Source organism: Lolium perenne, chromosome 6, assembly GCF_019359855.2.
Source record: "Lolium perenne isolate Kyuss_39 chromosome 6, Kyuss_2.0, whole genome shotgun sequence".
NCBI lineage: Eukaryota > Viridiplantae > Streptophyta > Magnoliopsida > Poales > Poaceae > Lolium > Lolium perenne.
The window spans coordinates 169,128,434-169,151,280 of NC_067249.2; the positions used below are offsets into that span (position 1 = coordinate 169,128,434).

Here is a 22,847-nt window from a genome sequence, read left to right on the forward strand (position 1 = left end):
TACCATTCGTTGACAACAACAAACACCTCTCAAAATTTTACTTTTATGCTCTCTATATGATTTCAAAACTTAAAAAGCTCTAGCACATGATTTAATCCCTGCTTCCCTCTGCGAAGGGCCTTTCTTTTACTTTATGTTGAGTCACTTTACCTACTTCCTTCCATCTTAGAAGCAAACACTTGTGTCAACTGTGTATTGATTCTTACATACTTACTTATTTGCATTCATCATATTACTTTATGTTGACAATTATCCATGAGATATGCATGTTGAAAGTTGAAAGCAACCGCTGAAACTTCATCTTCCTTTGTGTTGCTTCAATACCTTTACTTTGAATTATTTCTTTATGAGTTAATTCTTATGCAAGACTTATTGATGCTTGTCTTGAAAGTACTCTTCATGAAAAGTTTTGCTATATGTTATCTATTTGTTAGCAACTATAGATCATTGCCTTGAGTCACTTCATTCATTTCATATGCTTTGTAATAGTATGATCAAGGTTATGTAAGTAGCATGTCACTACAGAAATTATTCTTTTTATCGTTTACCTACTCGAGGACGAGTAGGAACTAAGCTTGGGGATGCTGATACGTCTCCAACGTATCCATAATTTCTGATGTTCCATGCTTGTTTTATGACAATACTTACATGTTTTGCTCGCACTTTATAATGTTTTTATGCATTTTCCGGAACTAACCTATTAACAAGATGCCACGGTGCAGTTCTGTTTTTAGCATTTTGGTTCCAGAAAGGCTATTCGGGCAATATTCTCGAAATTGGACGAAATCAACGCCAAAGATCTTATTTTTCCCGGGAGGCTCCAGAACATCGAAGGGGAGTCGGAGGAGAGCCAGGGGGCCACCACACACGTGGGCCGCGCGGGCTACACCCTGGCCGCGCCGGCCTGGTGTGGGGCCACCCTGTCGCCCCTCATGCGCTGCCTCTTCACCTATTTAAGCCCTTTCGACCTAAAAACGCGACACCAATTGATGAAACTCCAGAAAGACTCCAGGGCCGCCGCCGCCATCGCGAAACTCCAATTCGGGGGACAGAAGTCTCTGTTCCGGCACCCTGCCGGGACGGGGAAGTGCCCCCGGAAGCCATCTCCATCGACGCCACCGCCTCCATCATGCTCCGTGAGTAGTTCCCCCATGGACTACGGGTTCTAGCAGTAGCTAGTTGGTACTCTCTACCCCATGTACTTCAATACAATGATCTCATGAGCTGCCTTACATGATTGAGATCCATCTGATGTAATCGGTGTTGTGTTTGTTGGGATCCGATGGATGATACATTATGATTAGTCTATCTATAAAGTTTGTGAAGTTATTGTTGCTGCAATCTTGTTGTGTTTAATGCTTGTCACTAGGGCCCGAGTGGCATGATATTAGATTTAAACTCTATAATTATTGCTTAGATTGTATCTACAAGTTGTATGCACATGTCACTGTCCGGAACCAAAGGCCCCGAAGTGACAGAAATCGGGACAACCGGAGGGGATGGCGGTGATGTGAGGATCACATGTTTTCACGGAATGTTAATGCTTTGCTCCGGTGCTCTATTAAAAGGAGTACCTTAATATCCAGTAGATTCCCTTGAGGCCCGGCTGCCACCAGCTGGTAGGACAAAAGATGTTGTGCCAGTTTCTCATTGCGAGCACGTACGACTATATATGGAAAACATGCCTACATGATTAATGAATTGATGTTCTTTCTTAATGCTTTATCAATCCTATCAATTGCCCAACTGTAATTTGTTCACCCAACACTTGTCACTTGTTATTGGAGAGTTACCACTAGTGTAGATCGCTGGGAACCCCGGTCCATCTCTCATCATCATATACTCGTTCTATATGTCATTGGAAGTAGTATCAACTATTTTCTGGTGCCATTGCCTCCGTGTTACTGTTACCGCTACTGTGTTACTATTACTATTGCTCTCATATTACTGCTGCTTTCACATCACCCCTGTTACTAGTGCTTTTCCAGGTGCAGCTGAATTGACAACTCAGTTGTTAAGGCTTATAAGTATTCTTTACCTCCCCTTGTGTCGAATCAATAAATTTGGGTTTTACTTCCCTCGAAGACTGCTGCGATCCCCTATACTTGTGGTTTATCAGTATGCACTACAGGAATGGCGAGATACGCTGAGGGCCTTTTATATGCCGACGGCCAAAAGTCGGGGCCCTCGGCGTATGGCCTGGCCTGGCCAGCCTCCTCATCCAACCCTCGACGTAGCGCAGCCGTCGGCGTAGCGAGGTCTACGCCGAGGGCAGCCCTCGGCATATCTTTGGCCCTAGGCGTAGACAGGGCTACGCCGACGGCCACCCTCGGCGTAGCCATTTTTCAAATTTGTCTAATTTTGTAAAAATCATAACTAATTCATATGATGTCAGAAAAATGCGTATGAGGTATCAAAATGTTCAGAAAAACATCATCATCTATCCGTTTATGTCAAAATCATGCATATTTGAATCATGTACAGTACCATGTTAATATAGAAATAATTCAATCACTTTCTTATATATCCCCAGGTTCCCGTTTTAGCCAGATGGCAATTTAAATGAAGTCAAAAAATCTCGCGGAGCCGCATGGCATCATTTTATGTGTCCTAGTAACCACTCCAAAAGATGGAATTGGGATACGCCAATTATTTTGGAAAACCCTTCGCAAACAGGGCTATCACGTCCGGAGTTCTATGGCTTTTAGGGCAAATGAGTAGGAAATGGCCCGTGACACCACATAGTTTGTTGGAACGAGGTCATATTTGGCACGTGCATGGTCCCTGGGATTGGAAGCAAGGCCCCGGGAGCGGATTTCCAATCCGACCCATGGGTGATGGTTTTTTCATTTTCAGGGTGCCAAAACGGGTTTTTTTGTGAAGCAGCTACATGGGACGCATTTTAGTATTACGCGAGACCTCCGTGTAGTGGTAGGACACCGCCTCCGCACCATATATCACATGTCATATGTACGCGCTAGCTATCTGGGAATCCATGCGGCTTCCTGCGGTGTACCGCCGAATCCGCTGGAAAGTGACATGATTTGAACTAGGGATACACTTTCCGTCGCTCAATAAATTCCGGGAAAAATGTTTTTAGGTCTATGACATATCACTTTATCTGCGAATTTTTTTCCGTTTAGCGTGATGGTAAACGGGTGCACCAGCGCGCCCGGTACGGCCTTACCGCATCTCCGTGGGGGCCCGTTTTGGCCAAATGGCAATTTAAACGAAGTCGGTAAATCCCGCGGAGCCGCATGGCGTCATTTTATGTGTCCTAGTAACCACTCCAAAAGTCGGAATTAGGATACGATAATTATTTTGGAAAACCCTTCACAAAAAGGGCTATCACCTCCGGAGTTCTATGGCTTTTAGGGCAAATGAGTAGGAAACTGCCCGTGACACCGCATAGTTTGTCCGAACGAGGCCATATTTGACACGTGCGTGGTCCCTAGGATGGGAAGCAAGGTCCCGGGAGCGGATTTCCAATCCGACCCATGGGCGATGGTTTTTTCATTTTTGAGGTGCTAAAACGGATTTTTTTCTGAAGCAGCTACATGGGGCGCATTTTAGTATTGCGCGAGACCTCAGCGTAGTGGTAGGACACCGTCTCCGCACCATATATCACATTTCATATGTACGCGCTAGCTATCTTGGAATCCCTGCGGCTTCCTGCCGTGTCCCGCCAAATCCGCTGGAAACTGACCGAATTTGAACTAGGGGTGCACCTTTCCATCGCTCAATAAATTCCGCAAAAAATGTTTTTAGGTCTATAACACATCACTTTGTGTGCTAATTTTTGTTCGTTTAGCGTGTTGGCGAACGGTGCACCAGCCCGCCCGATACGGCCATTTCGCATCTCGCGAGGGGGCCGTTTTGGCCACATGGCAAATTGGGCGTCATATTTGGATTTCTCTAATTTTAAGGTTCAAATGATGATATGGATGTTATATTTAGATTCCTCTCATTTTTCTGATCGATTTAGACATATTATTTGTGGAATTTCGATTTTCCGATTTAAAGATATTAATTGTTCCATATTAAATAGAAAAAAGACCAAAAAATAAAATCATTTTATTGTTATTTAAATTCAATATTCTTAATCATTGTTACTTATATATTCATTATTGTTTACTTAAGTAATTGTTTGGAATTTAAAAATAATGAGTTGTGACATCACGGTCCAAGGGTTAATAGGGTTGATAGGCTATTATTATCAGCAAGGTGTCAATTCTTTAAGGGAAGCTCATCCGAATGGAACCAAGAAGTTAAGCGGGCTGAGGTTGGAGTAGTGTGAGGATGGGTGACCGAGTGGGAAGTTTAGCCATGATTGTAATTTGACCTAAGATTAAGTGTAATTAGAGTTAAAAGTGTATGGGTGAAAGATAAACAAGTAAAAAAAAAGGAAAAAAAGAAAAAAAATGGTGTAAAAAAATTAAATTTTAAAAAATTTAAAACTCTATGCCGAGAGCTTTGCCGTCGGCATATAATTTTTTTTTTATTTTTTTCGATTTTTTTTTGAACTTTTCTTTAGAAAAAAAGAAAATTCAAATTTGTAAAATTTGTGTGCCGACGGTTTTGCCGTCGGCGTAGCACGCTACGCCGAGGGCCGGGCTACACCGATGACAATATTGTCTATGCCGAGGGACCTAAACGCCGACGTCATACGCCGAGGGCTGCCGTCGGCGTATGCGTCCATTCCTGTAGTGATGTAAAGTGTTTTAGTGTGTTTCATGGGGTTGACCTGAAAAATTACACCTTTAAACACATGAAACCCCGTCGGCGTATGCGTCCATTCCTGTAGTGATGTAAAGTGTTTTAGTGTGTTTCATGGGGTTGACCTGAAAAATTACACCTTTAAACACATGAAACCCGGCCTGCCTAACAAGGCCTTATAGGTTAAATTTTCCTTGTTGACATCTAGCGGGGATAGCTCAGTTGGGAGAGCGTCAGACTGAAGATCTGAAGGTCGGGTGTTCGATCCACCCTCACCGCAAAAACATCTTTTCGCCTTTTTAAAGTTTCAGGCACTACATCTGGAGTTGTTTTCGTTCCCCTGGTTTCCCCTTCCACAACGTAGCCGCCGCCGACGCAACAGAAGACAGCAGATCTTGCGGCGTAAGCTCTCCTCGCTTTTTTTTTTTCGATGTTTGTTGCATCGCTTATAAAATTTGTGCAGCCAGTTGATTTCATGTCCATTACGTACAAACGGGCTAGATGACCGCAACCGTAGAACCTTTTTGTTTTCCCTCTAAGCTTCTCGTCAGATCCGCTTGAAGATACCCTACATGCCTGTAGTTTTTATTTAGCTCAATCTATCTAGACAGTCTAATTTCATCATCTAGGTTACGACTCGTATCCAGTTGTATTCATCCAGGTTTTGAAATTTTGATTCTCTCTATGGGGCTTGCAACTTCGCTGTCGGTTGACGAGATTCTAAAATTCAAGGATAGTGGGTTCAGTTCGAAAATTGGAACCAGTGGTGTTGTTCCTTCTATTTAAGGTAGAAGGATACTACATCTTCTAGGTTATTTTCAATCTATTCAAGACAGATGGGGATTTCGTAGGTCAAGGGAAGATAAACTATGTTCGTTTCATCCAAAAAAAAAGAGAACAACAATGTTCTTCCAATTTTTGTAGCTTGTTAAGAATCAAGAATCTGCAAAGCAAATGCGTTGATGCTGGCGGGAGACTGTGAAGGTTTTAGGGTCCTGCATAGGCCTTAGTCCTCCTTCCCCTGTCTCCTTTCTCGACAGTGGTCTCTCCCCACTTGTAGTGGGCTATCTATGAGTGTGCTGGAACTTCTCCCCCTAGATCTTTTGATGGGTAGGTTTGAGTGAACCTGGCAAGATGTGTTTGTGTTGTAATAAACGTTGTGACATCTGGTTTCAGCAATGGAACTGGGGCTATGACCTGTTTTTCTAAAAAAAAGAATCTGCAAATTGAAAATGGAACCGAGGTGTTCGCCCTGTATGTGAAAGAAAAGGGACATGGGCTACATGCTCTTATTCATGACCTGAGGGCTGAGGTGATGAACTATTGAGAATAGGATGGGCTAAGTCAGTAATCTTTAGTTTTCTATGTTATTCAATTCTGACCTTGCTATTGGACTGTTTGTTCATCTATCAATCTACGCTTATGTTTATGAACTATGTAATGTTCCATTGCGCTGTTTATCTCTACATTTCCACTGTAATCTATCCATTGAAGAACGGTCTAATTTCACCATCTAGGTAATGGTTTTGTGTCTAATTGCAATATCTAGGTTTTTGATTCTCTACATGTGGCTTGCATCTTCGCTGTTTGTTCTTCACGAGATAGAAGGACACTGGGTTTAGTTCAAAAAATTGGAATCAATGGTGTTGTTAGGCTGTTTTCGACCTATTCCTGACATGTGGAGATTACATGGGTCAACCAAAGATAAACTGTATTTGTTCAATTTTTTGTATCTTGATTTCATATCGGTTGCTCAGAAACTAGAATCTGCAAACTGAATATGTAACCGAGGTGTTTGCCCTATATCTAAAATGAAGAGAGATGTGCTACATGTTTTATTCATGACTTGAGGCAATGAATTGTTGAGAATAGGATGTGCTAAGGTAGTATTCTTTATTTATCTATGTGATGCAATTCTGGCCTTGATATTGGATTGTTTGTTCATCAACTATGCTTCTGCTTATGAAATATGTAACATTCCATTGTGCTGTTTATCTCTGTAATTTCATGTGGTCCTACTTGTAACAGTGATTATTTTGCATAACCAGTACATTTTTCTTCTAAGCAGACTGTAACAATGATGGGTTCACGAGGTACCACTGCTGTGCTGTCGAGAGCTGTTCGGATGAGGCAAAAGCTGCAGTCTGCTTTGGAGGCCAGTACGCTAGATATTGAAGATGTTTCTTACCAACATGCTGGGCATGCAGCTGTGAAGGACAATGCAAACGAGACGCATTTTAACATCAAGGTAATTTCACCGAAGTTTGAGGGCCAGAGCCTTGTGAAGCGTCACAGGATGGTGTACGATCTCTTGACCGATGAGTTGAACTCGGGTCTTCATGCTATCTCCATTGTTGCGAAAACTCCAAAGGAGTCTGGATCATGAACGTCAAAGAAGCATAGAATTAATTAGTGTGTGTTCCAAAATAAATTGATTGCAGCAATATCATGTAGACATGAATCAAACAGTAACAATATGTCATGTTTCTTTCATGACAAAGACATGGTGTTGCATACTTGCATTACATCGTAAGTATGGATAATCACCTGTGGCCATGAAAGCTATGAACATTTAGTCAGTACTCAGTACCACATTCTCGTTTCATTTATCCATAATGGTCAAGGACCTTGTATGGTGGCGCTTCTAGAGGCATTTGGCAAACTGAAGATTTTGTGTTGGTGATGGATATATTTTCTCATCCTTCTTTTTGGTGATCTATATTTTTTTGCGGTGGATCTGTACTTGCTTTGAACATAAGAGATAAAATCTTTTGATAAATATAGTACAATCTAATATGTTCTATAAGTCTGATAATCGGTTTTGACTCTGATCGGTGCAAATAAACTATAGCCGAAGCACATTTAGTTATTTATTTGTGTCCTAGACCTTAGTCTATTCAGGCATGAACTGTCTTCCTGGTTTTCCTTACGACCTTAAGAGTACCAGTTCCACTATCAAGAGATAACGGAACAGGCACCACGGTGATCTGGTCCAGCTGATCACAGGTTTGCCGCCTACTGCAAAGCAAACAAGTGTAGCCATGAATTATCTGTTGGGCCACATTGCAACTGCATCATCTTATTTTGAATCTTCGAATACAACACACGGTTTTTTTACATGCATGGTCATGGAATCTTCAAGTTTCGCATTGGTGCTTTCTTCATCACCAATCTTACAGTTCTCTTTTCCGCAAAAAGGATTTTCTTAAGTTCTCCGCAATGCCTTAAGCAACATCTGAATCTTGAATAACTGGAAAATCTCAAGCTCTAAAAATCCTAGTCGTTAATTTATTTTTCCTGTCTCTCTCTGCCATAAGTTGACGAGGGCATGTCGCCAGGCTTTAGCAAGGCTGCAACACTAGTATAGACAGTGCTTTTGGTCGGTACTTGCTGGAGAAACCACGAGCAGGGATGCAGATCGCTGGCCAATCTGTCGCTACTGGTGGCTTGAATTTGTGTATTTCGTTCTGATAGCCACGATTACCATGTTCTGAGAGTTCAAAGGCATATCTCAAGTTTAACAGGCTGCAAGTGTTTGTGTTGCTTCTGGACGAGAAAAATACCAACTGAAGAAAGTATTCCCCTACGACACTGGCACATATTCCTGCTTGCTTGTAGACGGAGGGAAAGCTGGACTGCCCGTGGACGTATCATTGCAGTTGGATTGCGTTTGTTAAGGCACATAAAGACAGTCAAACACCATCTAGAAAAGAACAGGCTACAAAAGGACGGGGAAAAGTAAAACACCATCTAGAAAAAACAATATGATAAAAAAGGTCAGCGAAAATGGTAAACATGATGAAAAAATAAAACACCATCTAGAAAAAACAATATGATAAAAAAGGTCAGCGAAAATGGTAAACATGATGAAAAAAATAAAACACGATCTAGAAAAAACAATATGATAAAAAAGGTCAGCGAAAATGGTAAACATGATGAAAAAAATTTGCCCCCATGCAGGATCGAACTACAGACCTTCAGTTTACAAGACTGACGCTCTACCACTGAGCTATAGGGGCTACTATTGTTACAGTTTGTATTGAAAGAAATTTACCTAATACATTTCTGGCTAAAGCTTTCGACTTAGGCACATGCATTCAGCCTGTTTTTCTTATATTTCAGACGAGCAGTTGAAATACATAACACCAGTGTAGTATTAAATTATTCCAGTATTCCAGTAGCAACCTTACAAATCACGATATGGCTCCATAAGAGGGGCACAACAAAACAAAATAGTAGAGCTGAATACTGATCCTTCATAAGAAAAACTGCTAAACATTACCAGAAAAGACTAGTATTTTCCAATGTATCCAATCTCTGTTGAACAAAAATGGTTACTGGCAATACTTTAATAAACTAGACTAAATGCTCATGAAAAGCAACACTGCTTGGAGAAACTAAAGTAATACAGTAGAGTTGAGCAGGCACAGTGTAGAGTTTATTCCACATCCTCCTCCTTATGAACGTTAATCTGGCCTTCAGTGAAATCACATGGCTTGATGGGCACACCCAATTGCTTCCGCATTTTTCTTATAATAAATGCCTCGCTTTCTTCACATATTGAAACCACAGTCCCTTTCCGCCCAAGACGTCCAGTCCGACCAGCTCTGTGGGCGTAGTGTGTAGAGTCTGTTGGCTGATCCAGGTTAATCACAAGGTCGCATTCTGGCACATCCAGTCCTCTAGCGGATAACTCGTTCGTGACTAGAACTCTGAATTCACCTGCCTTGAACTTTTTCAAGACTGTTGATCTTGCAAGCTTCCCAAGATCTCCATGCAGCTCGATAGCTTTTATCCCACGGGCCTCCAACTTAAATACAACATCCTTCAGTGGCTTGGTGTTGTTCATAAATGCAATCACCGTCTGTGCTTCCAGAGCATGGATGCATCTCCTTAAGGTGTCAACTTTGTGTTGAGCCTTCGATGTACAGTAGTAATGCTCCAATGACGGAGGCAAGCTGTTAACTGCAGCTTGATTAACGGACATTGCTGGATCGGAGCCTGGTTCACCCTGGGACAGCATAGGCCTTGGAACAGCAATTGAGTCGAGAGGAACAGCACTCTTAGCCCTAACAAGAACTGGGTCATGACCCCAACTCTTGGCTGCACGTATAACTGAAAACGGTATTGTTGCTGATACCAAGATTGTCTGACGCTCAGACCGCCTAGCAAGTGGACCGAGGATGCCACTAGAAGATGAAGTGCCAGATCTCCTACCAACATGCTCTAGTATTCTATGCATATCCTCACGGTAATTAAATGACAAAAGCTGGTCGACTTCATCCAGTACAAGAAAACGGCAGTTATGTGTCTGTAGCTTACCAGCTGCTGAAATTTCCGAAATACGGCCAGGTGTTCCAACAACAATAATTGGCTTGTTCTTCTTCAATGCTTCTTCTTGCCTCGAACGGTTAGCGCCGCCAACAAGCTGCTGCACAAGTCTCCTGTCATCAGGGCCCAAGATCTTCTCCACCTCTCGCACTATCTGCATTCCTAATTCTCTTGAAGGAGCAACAACAACTGCTTCTATACCTGATCTCTTGTCAGATTTACCCTGCTCTCCAGCCCTCTTCAGGGGGCCTATTTCAGAAAGAATAGGGAGAAGGTACGCAAGGGTTTTCCCCGACCCAGTATACGATTGGATAACCACATCATGCCTTTGTGATATGACAGGAATGGAAGCAGACTGGACCTCGGTTGGAGAAGTCAGGCCTTCCTTGTTCAGCCGGTCAATGAGCAACGGCGGCAAACCGAGCTCTTCAAATGAACTCGCGGAGAACAAAGCCTCATCAATCTTCAGTTTCTTCTTCACCACCGGAGACTTTGGTAAGGCAGTCTTAGGCGGATAAACCTTCTTTGGTTTCACACCGTAGGAGGTGTCTCTTGAGCTTGGCCTCGGACCTCCGGTTCGTGGCACCCTTTCTTTCTTCACATAGTCAGCTTTGCTTTGGACGTCAAGGTTAGCTAGGGTCAGCGCGCTGCCGCTATCCTCGACAGCTTGGCTGCCCCTCCAAGCACTCTGATGAAACCGAGCTGCACGCGGCAGCGACAGCATTCTGGATGGAAGGTGGTCGCCGACGACGAAGCATGACCGGGATGATGCCAAAGCAAGAACGTTCCGATGAACTTGCCCGATAATTAGCCTCATTTGTGCAAAATGCTGAATAACGTCAAACACGGCACCTGAACTCGACAATTCTATCTATGTTGGAGGCTCTTATTTCAGCAAGTTTGGGATAGGGCGTGCTTGTAGCTGTGCAAGATAATCAGAAAACAAGGTCAGAAATCCGGGGGCGGATCTACATGGCCTGGTGGTGTGCGCACCATACATCTGTGCAGGCTAGTTTGGGGTTAAGTAATCACTGGATGACCGAAGGTTCATACCTCGAAGCGGACGGGGCGGAGGCAGCTGGGACGCGACGAGGTAGGAGGGGAGCTGCGATGGCGGCGGCGCGGGAAGGTTTTGGGGTGTGGGTGGAGGGGAGGGGGCGGTTTGAGGCGTCGCCGGTGAAGGTAAGCCACGGCACGTCGGCGGCTCCAGGGCACAGCGGTGGTGGAGTGTAGGTGAGATTTTGGAGCCGTATTGGGTGGGTTTTGGGTAGGTCGGAGCAGGAGAGGAGAGCAGGGTGGCTGCGCGGGCGGGCGAGGAGGGGATAGGGGAGGGTTGGAGAGGAAAAAATCTAGATGCGGAGGAGATGGACTTCGACGGTCAGGATCATTAGCTGGTGAATTCCTCTGTTTAAATTTTGAGAAAGAAAATCCAGTCCAGTCTCCAGTGTAGATGTTTTTTTTTTTTTTTTGACAAACTTGGAGACAGATGAATGTTGGGCCGGAGCTATGGAATTTATCAAACCTAGGTTCCTTAACAAATAGACTTAAGTTGCAAACTATAAACTCGGAGTAAACTAAGTTTTCAAACCGCAAAACTTATTTTTTCCGATTTGTATTATATAAACTTATACTGCTAAATTAATTAACTTATGAAGTGCGATGCTGGAATTTGCAATTTGTTTGGGAAAAGGTTTCAAGGTATTGAATCTATAGCTTTTATAATTATTAGGGTTTAGCGTTAGGGACATATTACCCATTTGTCAACTTGTGAAACTCAAAAAGAGTACAAATGAAATACGGAGTAGAGAATTTGGCGACAAGGTTGATAAGTCATGTTTCTTTTGGTAACTACAAGTATGTTTAGGTTAGAGTTAGCATTGTACCAGCGAACGAATTTATGACAAATTGCGGTAACCTTATAAGTATTTGCGAGGTCATTTTTAGTCCATGTTGGAAATGGAAAAAAAAAAATACGAAAAGATTTTATCAACCTCAGGAAGCGTTGTTCCATTGAAGTTGTTCAAGTTCACACAAATCATACTTTTCTTAATCATTCAAATACAGCTCACTGCATGAGCCCCGGTGCTACTTTCTACAATACAGGCCCTGAGTTGAGCAGTGCACAACTACTCTTAATCTTGGATAGTACTGAGTTCTAAGTGATCCTAGAAGAACCTATCAACAGATGAATCAGACTCAGACAAGCTGCCTTCAAAGTTCACCTTGCAGCCACCAGGAAACTGCAACCCAGCTTGCTCGCAGCTCTGCCTTGTAACCTGAGGGCATGATCGGACATCTAGGTACTCCAGTGCATTGCATGATTCTACCACGCTGCTCACTCCCGCAACCGTGATGCTAACACAATTATTGATCTTCAGAACTCTCAGTGCTGACTGAAACACGTTTGTTTGCATTCCCTGAAATGCCGCATCAGTTATATGGTCACAACACCCAACGTCGATAGCTGCAAGAAGTTTACAGTTACGCAGCAGACTTCTCAGTGAGGCGCCTGTTATTTTAAAGCACCAGTCCATTCTTATGCTTCTGAGGCTGCTGCAACAGGCAAGAGCTAGTGCTTCTATGGGCTCATCGCTAATATCCCGACATCCACCGATGCTGAGAGTCTCTAAGTTGCAGCAGAACTTAGCTAGTGTATAGATGGACTTATTGCCTACTTTGCTGCAATCCAACAACTTCAGTGATAACAGAGATGACGAAGAAACCTCAGCAATTCTGCAAACTCCAGGATCACCAACTTTATTGCATTTGCTTATGTCCAGCGACTTCATATTATGACAACCATCAGCTAGAGCTGAGATTCCAGCATCTGTTATGCTGTTACATCCCGCAGCCCCAAGCTCTTCCAAATTTGAACAGTTTTTTGATATAGCATGCAACAAATTATCAGTTATTAATCTGCAACCTGTGATGTACAACTGTCTCAAATGCCGGCATCCCAATGCAACCACCTTTAAACCTCTGTCACTAAGCCTTCTGCAGTGAGAGACATCTAGGGTTTGTAGAAATGGCAGCCCATCCCCTAATTTGATCATTCCAACATCAGTGATACCTAAGAGACACATGAACAGTGGAAATGTAAATAGATTATCAATGGATTAAAGAAATAGCAACAATTTCACACCCAAATGAGATTACTGGTTCCACTTATATAATATGAAGTCCCCATCACCACTCTAAGTACCATTTAGGTTCAAGAAAACATAAAGATGTCGGTCCATGCTAAAAAAGTGTATGCCAAAGCCAAAATGGCAATGAAACTATCAAAGATGTTGGTTTCAGTTCTGAACTGCATGAATGCATCAAAGCCAAGACTCGTAACCTCTAGAATTGCTAGTAAGAAATATTTATTTTCCTCAAAACAATTAGCAACTATTTTTTAGAGCAAAGAACAAAGGCCCAGATTTGTGGAAAGTAAGATCTGGTGGTGATACCAGCTACAACAGTGAAAAAAATAGAAACATTTCAACAACCAGCCTGACGGCTATCAAAAAAGGTAGCACTCAGCGCACGAACCGCAAGGACTAACAACAGCTTCAAAGTTACCAATATGTATCACCGTGTCAGAGAATATTACAAAGGATCACAAGTTGTATGATTAAATATTTTATCTAGAGTACACTTGCCCAGCTTATAATTGTCTAGCCAGACTATCCAAATTGAACCAATGGGTTATTACCACAACAAAGTACCGAACAGAACTTTTTCTGGGAGCTGTAAAACAACTACAGATGGGATTCCACATCACAAAAATCAGCATGTCTATATACACTACTGAGGACAACTGAGCATTTTTATCTGACCTGGCATATCGAACCAAACATAGCATAACCGGGGCTGCAGATATCTCCCTCATGACCTCATCCCACAGTAGACTAACATCTCTACTCGAGTCGAGTTCTATGGTCCAGCAGTGTAATGTAACCTATACTGGATTAATCTTCAGAAATTTGGAAAATTCACTTGTATGTACTTCTCACTTCGAATTAGAGCATTAGCTGTAGCTGTCTGGGTTATTCCGTAGGATTTGATCATATATATGATGTGGCTTACCGGTTTGTATTACATCAAATTCATTGGTTCACATGTTTCTGATTAACGAATTAAAATTAACTTGGTTAAAATGATGCAACAACAAAGTTTTTCCCATGCCCAAACATATCTATTCTCTCCCATCTTTGCAGGGTAAAGAACACCAACAAACCACAAATCGCATCTGCTAAGAAGGCTAGCGTTCTGCATTTGCAACATCACGCACACAGTGACACAAACATAGCGAATGGATCGCTACCGAAAGAGGAGGTCTCACCTTTGCAGTTCTGCAGGGCGAGGACTAGCAGATTGCAGAAGCCCCGGGCAATGACTTCCAGGTCGTCGTCGATAACACCAGGGTAGAACGAGCGGTACGGCGACTGGGAGAGGTCCAGCTCGCGGATGCCCGGGAAGCGCGCTGCTAGCCTGCGCAGCATGGACGGACCGGCGCGCGCGCGCAGGCGGCGCCGCTCGGAGCTCTGGATCTGGAGCCAGCGCTTGCACACGAGCCCGAACGCGTCACGTTCCGACTCGGGCCCCAGCCTGGCGAGCACCGCACGGAGCTCGTCGTCGGTGAGCACCGCGTTGATGGGGGCCTCGTCGCCCACTGATGGTGATGCAGACATTGCCGGAGTTCGGAATTATTCGGGCTTTTCAGTGGAGAAACTATTAGTTTTCAATTTCCCATCTGGAGTGGGCTTTTAATCCGCCGGACGGTAGTTGGGCATACCCATCTGGCCCCCCTACTCCAGTACTCCACGTCTTAAAGAAAATATACTCTTTTCTCTCACAAAAAAAAATCATTAAGAAAAGCCTAAATGACCTCAAACTTCCTAGTAGAATAGTCACTAAAGTGTTTATGATTTCTATATTTTTGAGAAGATTTCTCAAAATTTTATTTCAGCAAAAAATCCGTTGAATTTGAATAATTGTAATTCATTGTTTGATGGCCATAATTTTTAGATGGTCAAACTTTTGTTTTCCTAGTGAAATTTAAAAGGGCAAATACTTAGGATGGGAGGATGTACTTATATAGTTATGCATTGTTAACTAATTTTTTTTATCAATTATGTTCTCTCCTTATTGTCTTTTCTCATTACACATATCTGCCTAGCTCCACCTAAGAGCAACTCTAGCAGACCCCCATCCTGCGGCCCTTAAAATCACATATATAAACGTGTAGGTAAATGTGATTTAAGAGCTCAAAATTGCGTCTCGCAAATCAGACCCCTTAATAAAACAACATATTCGAGAATATTCCACCAAAAGGCCCACTATCAGCCTTTATTTATTTATTTTAACTTCTCCACGTTTCGTCCAAGGCCTGCCCGCCTCTACACCTTGAGCCGCAACTGCTAGCACTGTGCGCTCCAACATGCACCTGTGTGGCCATCGGCTTGCGTCCTGCGTGAATCGCCTTGTGCGCACGTGCAAGCCGCCTTGCCACGTGTGTGCCACCACCTTACCCCCGTGCTCGCCACCGCCTTGCCCACTTGCACGCTGTTGTGTAGGGGTTTGCAGCAGAAACAAAAATATCCAACTAACGGATCCCGATATGTCGAGATCTATCTAAGAGTAATGTTGTAACAGAAGGGATTCGGTGTCCACACCTTTGAAGACCAAAAGCAGTTAAAGTTCCACTAGAATATGGATGTTGTAGTCTTACTTGTTGCTGACCTCAGGGTCGAGTGGCAGTCCTCCCATACGACCTTAAGTGCCGGAAGTGGCAGTACCTCAGTTTCACACACATACAGTGCTCAACGACACTACCATCTCCGATCCAGCGAAGGTGCGGAAGTAGATCTTCTGGATTCGGATCCCAGCAGCGCTACACCGTACTAGGTGGAGTGGACTCCCTCCGTGCGCAACTCTTCGAGGAATCGCGTGCGGGAGAGAGAACTAGAGAGAGGGGGAGAGATGCGCCTAAGGAGGAATTGTGTGCTCCTCCCCCAAGCCTCCACCTTATATAGGGGAAATGGGAGGGGGTTTGGTGCAGCCGAAACCCTAGGGGGGGGGGGGGGGGGGGTGAAAGGGCATTTCTCCCGTAACATAGTTTTGTGTGTTTGTTGTCAACATAAATATATTTTACCGTGTGCTTATGTGTTCTAGAGAATATTATATTAAGCATGTCACAGTGGTCGACCTCTAAAAAGTGAAACGAACAAGACGGTGCCTTGCAACTTTGTGGTGAAGTGTCTGCAGGTGCTCAAGAATGTATTAGGGGTTGGCTTGGAATAATGGTGGAGGGAATCACACCAAAGATGAATGTTGAGGATCTCCAGTCCGGAGACTCCGACCTTTGTACACTAGAGACTCCAGCCTCCCCAGGCCGGAGACTACGAATGCCCGTGTGCCTCACTCTCTATGGGGGTCCAGGAACTTGGCCAGAGACTCCGGGGTTTTGAGGTACACACCGGAGAATTCGGTGTCTTGTTCTGCAGAGTTTTAAAAAAAACTCAAAACAAAGGTTTCTTGTTCTGCAGAGTTATGAACCAATAAAAGGGGATCGTTTAGAAAATCTCTGAAATCAATGCAAGACATGAATATAACATCTTATAACATATAAATATGTTGGAATATGTGACAATGCGCCACAGCCCTAAGCACATTCATCCTTGGTTTTGCGGTAACAACCCGGCTAGGATTCGCGGAATGTTCGCCCCTCCTCAACTGCAACAACTATTCTCATCACAATCGTCTTTGGATCAACAATCTTGTGTGTCTCCTTCGCATAAGCATATGTCTTCCTTGCATCATTCCGTGCTTGCTATAGATTGTATGTATAGCATGGTGAATGTCAGACTTGGTCTTCCGCTGCCTTTTTTTTGCATGGAAATTTGGGGTTTTATTAAACAACAGAACCTGTGATATCCGCGTGAAGGCTAGACACGAGGAAAGGCGGTGGCAGTTCCATCCAACAATTTGTAGCTTCTATAGTGCAAGCCAGAGTATTAGATGGTATTATTACATGAGAAATAGCATAGAACTACTACTTTTCACGCAAAATTCCAGAAAACTACCAGTTTTCGATCCAATCGCACAAAACTACCACATTTGGTGGAAGTTGTTTCAAATAGCACCGATCGTCCTTTGAACGCAGATTGACAGCGTTTATGCTAACGCGGGCCCACTGTCAGGCATGACATGGCACCTTCCATCAAAGAGCCGTTAACGGCATGCGGGCCCCACCACTCGCGGACGGTAGAAGAGGCATGCGCCCCTGTCCGCGCGTTAGCGACCGTTCCCTTCTCCCCTTTGAAGCAGCGCCGCCGAGGCTCCCGCACCGCCGTCGCCCATTGCCGCCGCCGCCCCCGCCCCCGCCGCATGCCTAGCTGGAACGACGGTGAAAGCTCGCCGGAGCACCTCCCTGTAAGTTCTTAGCCTCTCATCTCTCATTTCGAATCTAGGGTTAGGGTTCTTATTCCGAATTGAGATATTACGATTTCTATCGATTTAGGTCAATAAAGTTCGTTTCTTTTGCAATTTCTTGTCGATTAGGACTTCACTGCCATGGATTACGCCCCTGAGATATGCACGGACCTCTCATTCTCTGGATTTGTTGTCGGAGCAGAACGCTGCCGCGTTCATGACTTGGAGCCGACCAGATGCGTCGCATTTGAAGGGATGAACACCGGGAGGAGGTTTCACATGTGCAGCGTTCAAGATGTAAGTGTTGTGGTCGATTTTGTCTATAATTATTGTAAAATTTAGTTAACAAAATTCAGTTCAGTTAATGGTAGTTCAGTTAAAGTGCTAAAATGAATGATCGCACTTGTTAATGGTAGTTCAGTACTAATTCTAAATTTCTATTTCTACCAATGATAAGAGACCATAAGTATATCATAGTTTAGTGTCGTCGTGGTGAACAGACAGATGCCATGGGATGGCTTAAATTGGGGCCGAATGTGCGCTAGAGGATTCGGGGGAGGGTTTTGGTAAAGATGGAAAGGATTTCCGGATGAACAGCTCAAGAACAGGGCCTAGACAAGAGGAAGAAGAAGAAGAACACAAGAGAGAACTCCTCCTTTGATCTTTCTATTACTTGCTTGAACAAGGTTACATGTTTCTCTTCTTCCCTCTATCGTATCTCATCTATCGCATACCCGCGTAATGGGGGTGCCCCCTCTCCTTATATAGGGGAGAGGGTGGCTTACAGGGGAAGAAACCCTAGGAAACCCTAATGGCATCTTTGACTAGACAAACTACTTTACAAAGTTAGTTTAATCACAGGTGACGCCGGTATCGTCTTTAATCAAGGAAGCTGACGTCCTCCGGTTGCTTTTGGCGTCACCTTCCTCTTTGGCGCCAGGGCTTCGTTTAAAGCTACTTTGCTTAGCTCATCTTTGTCTTCTAGCTCTGGAGAGAATCTTTGACCAGTCTTGCCGACGTGTTACAATGCAGATCTTACCGGTCTTCCGGTGTCTTCTTAGCTCATACCGGTACACCCCTCTTTGGGATACCGGTACAGGCTAACTTAGCCCAACGCTTAACTTCCAGCTCCGGAATAAACATTAAACCGGTATCTTGATGGCTCAAACCATCCGGTTTGGCATGCCTTTGGCATACCGGGGGTCATCCCCCCAACATTAGTCCCCGAAGCTGGTATAGTCCGGTGGATCCTATCCAACGAACCATGCCAGGTTCTATTTTCTCAAGGTACCGGTTTAACTCTTCCGGAATCCGGATCAAGTTGTTCGGCACTTTTACCGCACTTGTGCCTCTTTCCGGTTTCTCCGGTATCTCTCTTATTAAATGTCTCCTCGGTGAAGTCGAGAATTTCTCGAGTACAGTGCCTGTCAGAGACATGCGCACTATTTCTGACGCGCCTGTGCCAGGGGTCACTTCCCTTCGGCTTCTGCGCCCGCATTTACTGCACCACACCGGATCCCGGCTGCCGTTCCGGATCCGTGCGACTTCCGTGTGGCATTCTATTTTTCGCGCGTGTATCATCGTGCCACGTGGCGGCCCATGAACTGAACCGCCGTGGCCCAGTGGTTGCCAGCCCGCTAACTCCTTCTTCTATATAAGTGGAGTGCGGTTCCACTTCATCTTCTTTTTCCCCGCACTTGCCCACTTTCCAGCGCTTCGTGCTCTTCGCCCCTTGCAATCTCACCACCGCCGGTCGCCGCCAGAGCACTGCTCCGACGAACCCGCGCCGTTGCTCTTGCCGCGCTGAGGATCTCCGCCGCGCAGAGGTCCACCGGTTCTCCTTCGCCGCCGCTGCTTCAAGCTTTCCTCAGCGACTTCTTCCCTTCTCCGTCGCCAGCCTCCGTCGACGCTCACAAGCTCGCCGCGCCCTCGGTGACCTTCTCCCTCAGTGCCTCCGCCGCTTCAGGTTAGGCTCAATGTGCATTTGCCTCCTTCTTCTTTGCTTTTCAGTTCTTGGGCCGGTAGGGTTTTTATTTTGGCTTTTCTGTTGCTTTTCTCTTACTCGTAGATCTTCGCGCAAGGGTAGATCTTGGGAAACCTGATTTTTGGGTAGAAACCGGCATCGTTCAGTCCTTATGTCTTCCGAATCCTCCTCGAGTAGCCGCCAAAGCGAAGCCTCCGACGGTCTCTCCGCCGAACTCTCCCGGATGGAGTCTGACACCGGAAGAGGTCAAGAGGCCGGCAGCTCCGGCCAGGGTTCCGGGCTGGATCTTTCCGGTATCACCCGCGGAGCCTGGAAAGGCTCCGACGTGACGCAGCACGAGATAGATTGGCTATACCGTTCCCGGAGGATACCGGCAGAAGTTTCCTGCTGGCTTCCACGCGACGAGATCGAACCGGTGCTCGAACCCGGTGAGTCCGTCGTTTTCCTTGCTCATTTTGAGCGTGGCTTCGGCCTTCCTGCTTCCGATTTCTTTCGCGAGTTCCTGGATTTTTATCAACTCCAGCCTCACCACCTTCCTGGCAACGCCATTTTCTACCTTTCTTGTTATGTTTCCTTCATGGAGGGCTACATCGGCCTCTGTCCCACTAAGGAAACTTTTGCTCGCTTCTTTAGCCTTCGGATCAATTCGGTCCAAGGCAAAGACATTCCTAAGCCCAAACCCCCCGTTCAATGCGGGTCTTGCATCATCGGCTCCCGCCAAGGGAGCCCCTTTTTTAAGTTTTCCGGTCTCGAGTCATGCCGGGCATGGCAAGAGACCTTTTTCTATGTGAAGAACACCGGCGAGACGGATCTTATCAATCTGCCGGCTTTCAATCCGGCGGTGCCCACGAAGGTCAATTGGAGCTTTAATCCGAAGACTAATCACATTGAGACCAACCGGATTATCTGCTTCATGGATAATCTGATGAAGGAGACGAACATTAGTTCTGACGATATCATCCGCACCTTCATCTCTCGCCGGGTGCTTCCCCTCCAGCGTCGGGCGCACAAAATAAGTGAAATGTATGGCCCTCGCGATCCCACCAAGATCTCTGGCCTCTCTCTAAGCAAGGAGGATATAGTGCTTAAGGCCAGGCAGATCTGCCAAGCTGACATGCCGATGGACTGGGAGTGGGGCTTCGTGCCTCTCAGCTCCACCAACCCTCCAACTGATGAAGTAAGAGATTATGTAATCCGGGTTGTTGTACCGGTAGCTTTTGCGTTGTGGCTAACTGTCTTTCCATTCTTTTTCAGGCCAAGGAGCGTTTTCCTCGCATCGTTGCGGAGAAACGAGGCCCTAAGCAGAGGCGGGATCTTGACGAGGTTGACCCTGATCCTTATATTCATTGGACAGACCTCAAGATGGGCCGCACCCACACCTCACGCCCCGTTAACTTTTCATCCGAAGCTTCCGGTTCCGATGATGAGGTCGCTATCCTTGAGGTAGTTTTCTCTTCCGGTTTCTCATGCTTTTTTGTTATTTCTCTTCTGTAGATGCTCCCTCAGCTAGCACCCAACCACAGGTTCATGAGCACGTGGCTCCTCTGGAGGCCGAGGCTGGCCGCGAGTTCCTGGAGAAGCTCACCTCCCAGGGCAAGAAGAACAAGGCTCCGGCACCTAAGGCCGGTTCGGGCCAAGGCCCTCCTGCCAAACGCTCCCGGACCGAAGTTGTCGGAGGGAAGACGGTAGGCAAGAAGCGCTACCAAGGCAAACAAATGCCGGTCGCTTCCGGGTAAGCTTTCGTTTCTCTTTTCGCTTTGTTTTACGAACTTTTTCTTCCGGTTGCTTTTTCCGACCCCCTCTCTTTTTCTTGCTCAGCCCTGCGCTCAAGCTCTCCAAGGGCGCCAGCGGCACGAGGCCGGAGAGCTCTGAGGGAACCGCAAGGACCTCATCTCCTCTTTACTCAAGCCCGGTACCATCTGGTACCGACAACGCTTCTGCCTCCCCTCTGGGAGGCACTCCAAGTGCGGGGCGCGCGGCCCCTACACCTCCAGATCACCGCGCGGAGGAGGAGCACGTATCCCCTCAAGAAACACAAGACACCGGCGCCAGCAACATCGGCGCCGATGCTGAAGCTGCCGGGAGGGTGGAACCTCAGGTTCCTCCCGTCCCGAAAAGAAAGAAGAAGAAGACTACAGATTCTTCCCCCTCAAAGTCTGTGCCGGACTCTTCCGCGCCGGCAAGCTCTACTCTGGGCCAGGATGCACCTGACGCCCCTTCATCGCCCAAGACTGCTCCCGCGCCGCCACCAGAAGCTCCCACCGCTGAGCCAGCTGGGGCCACATCGACGCCGCCGCCAGAAGGCACCAAGCTCCTCAAGCCGGAACCTTTCAAGGGGAAGGCTACGGCTTCCGGCACTGCTACCTCTGGCTCGCAGCAGTTGGCGCTGCACGCCGGCCGCGCCGCGGTTGCAGCCGGAGAAATGGCCACTGGCCTGCTGGGCCAAATCACAGAGTTGATGTGCGGAGGCCACGAGCTGGGCCATTTGCGCGATTACGCTGAAAAGTGAAATCGAGCGGATGTGTCCGCGGCTACGCGCGGCTTGGGGAAGGACCGGCTTCCGGTGATTGACCCCGCTGGCCCCCAGTGTACCGAGCAGCACTTCATCCGGCTGCGACGCGCGGTGAAGGAGCTCGACAACACGTGGCACGATGCCACCAACAACGTGGTGGTAAGTTATACCAACTCTTCGCAATTTTTTCAGCTTGTGCCGGTTTCTCTTTTTCCGGATTATGCATATCCCCTCAGTCCCCGAGTTTCGTGTTGAGATCGTAGCTCTTAGCGCGAAACTTAGTTAAGAACAAAAAGAAACCGGCTTCTTCTTATAGTCATTTTTACTTGAACAGAGCACGGCGGACGCCCGGAAGCGCCTCTTTGAGGAGCTTCTGTGGGAACACCGGGATCTTTCTGAGGCCCACAGCCACTGCCAAGGTGAGCTCTTTTACCTCCGGCTTCTTTTCACCGGTTGGTTTTCCCTTTTTGTTACTTACAAAATTTTGCGTAACAGCCATCCCGGAAGCCTCCATTGAGGCCCTCAAGACCCAGCTCCGGACCCTTCAAGGTACCTCTCCTTTTCCGGTTGACTTGCCTTTCTGCGTTTTACCAATTTTATTTTGTTAACATTTCCTTCCCGGACTTTAGATGAAAAGGAGCAGCTCATCCAGGAGCATCGCAAAGCTCTGGACGCCCAGAAGCTCGTTTCCAGTGGGCTGAAGGATCAGCTCATCCAGTTTGGGCTCCGGCATGATCAAGAGCTAAAGGATGCCAAAGCTGCAGCTGAGGCGAAGCTCAATGAGGTCCTGGAAGATTCTGTCAACTCCACCGTGGTGCTGCGGGCAGAGCTGGAGGACGGAAGCAAGGCGCGAAAAGCAGCCGAGGATCGGGCCGCCCACCTAGA

At 46.0% G+C, this 22,847-nt stretch overlaps 3 protein-coding genes and 2 non-coding genes across 5 annotated transcripts; 2 read left to right on the top strand and 3 right to left on the bottom strand.

The window, feature by feature from the left end:
* The first annotated feature begins 4,923 nt into the window (after positions 1-4,923).
* On the top strand, positions 4,924-4,996 carry TRNAF-GAA (transfer RNA phenylalanine (anticodon GAA)). Its single transcript has one exon. It is a non-coding gene; the product is annotated as a tRNA-Phe (tRNA).
* LOC127324051 (protein BOLA1, chloroplastic) lies at positions 4,939-7,431 on the top strand. Its single transcript, XM_051352149.1, has 2 exons — positions 4,939-5,118; positions 6,785-7,431. Exon 2 carries the CDS (start codon positions 6,794-6,796, stop codon positions 7,100-7,102), a length of 309 nt encoding a protein of 102 aa, XP_051208109.1. The 5' UTR covers positions 4,939-5,118; positions 6,785-6,793; the 3' UTR covers positions 7,103-7,431.
* A 1,232-nt stretch (positions 7,432-8,663) lies between these two features.
* TRNAT-UGU (transfer RNA threonine (anticodon UGU)) lies at positions 8,664-8,735 on the bottom strand. The gene has a single exon. It is a non-coding gene; the product is annotated as a tRNA-Thr (tRNA).
* Positions 8,736-8,846: 111 nt separating this feature from the next.
* On the bottom strand, positions 8,847-11,375 carry LOC127324063 (DEAD-box ATP-dependent RNA helicase 47A). Its single transcript, XM_051352157.2, has 2 exons — positions 11,101-11,375; positions 8,847-10,969 (listed from the first exon to the last, which is right to left on the bottom strand). The coding sequence occupies exon 2, from the start codon at positions 10,862-10,864 to the stop codon at positions 9,155-9,157; it is 1,710 nt and encodes a 569-aa protein (XP_051208117.1). The 5' UTR covers positions 10,865-10,969; positions 11,101-11,375; the 3' UTR covers positions 8,847-9,154.
* Positions 11,376-12,028: 653 nt separating this feature from the next.
* Positions 12,029-14,798, bottom strand: LOC127324050 (uncharacterized). The gene is made up of 2 exons (XM_051352148.1): positions 14,375-14,798; positions 12,029-13,117 (listed from the first exon to the last, which is right to left on the bottom strand). The coding sequence occupies exons 1-2, from the start codon at positions 14,721-14,723 to the stop codon at positions 12,213-12,215; spliced, it is 1,254 nt and encodes a 417-aa protein (XP_051208108.1). The 5' UTR covers positions 14,724-14,798; the 3' UTR covers positions 12,029-12,212.
* Positions 14,799-22,847: the final 8,049 nt, after the last annotated feature.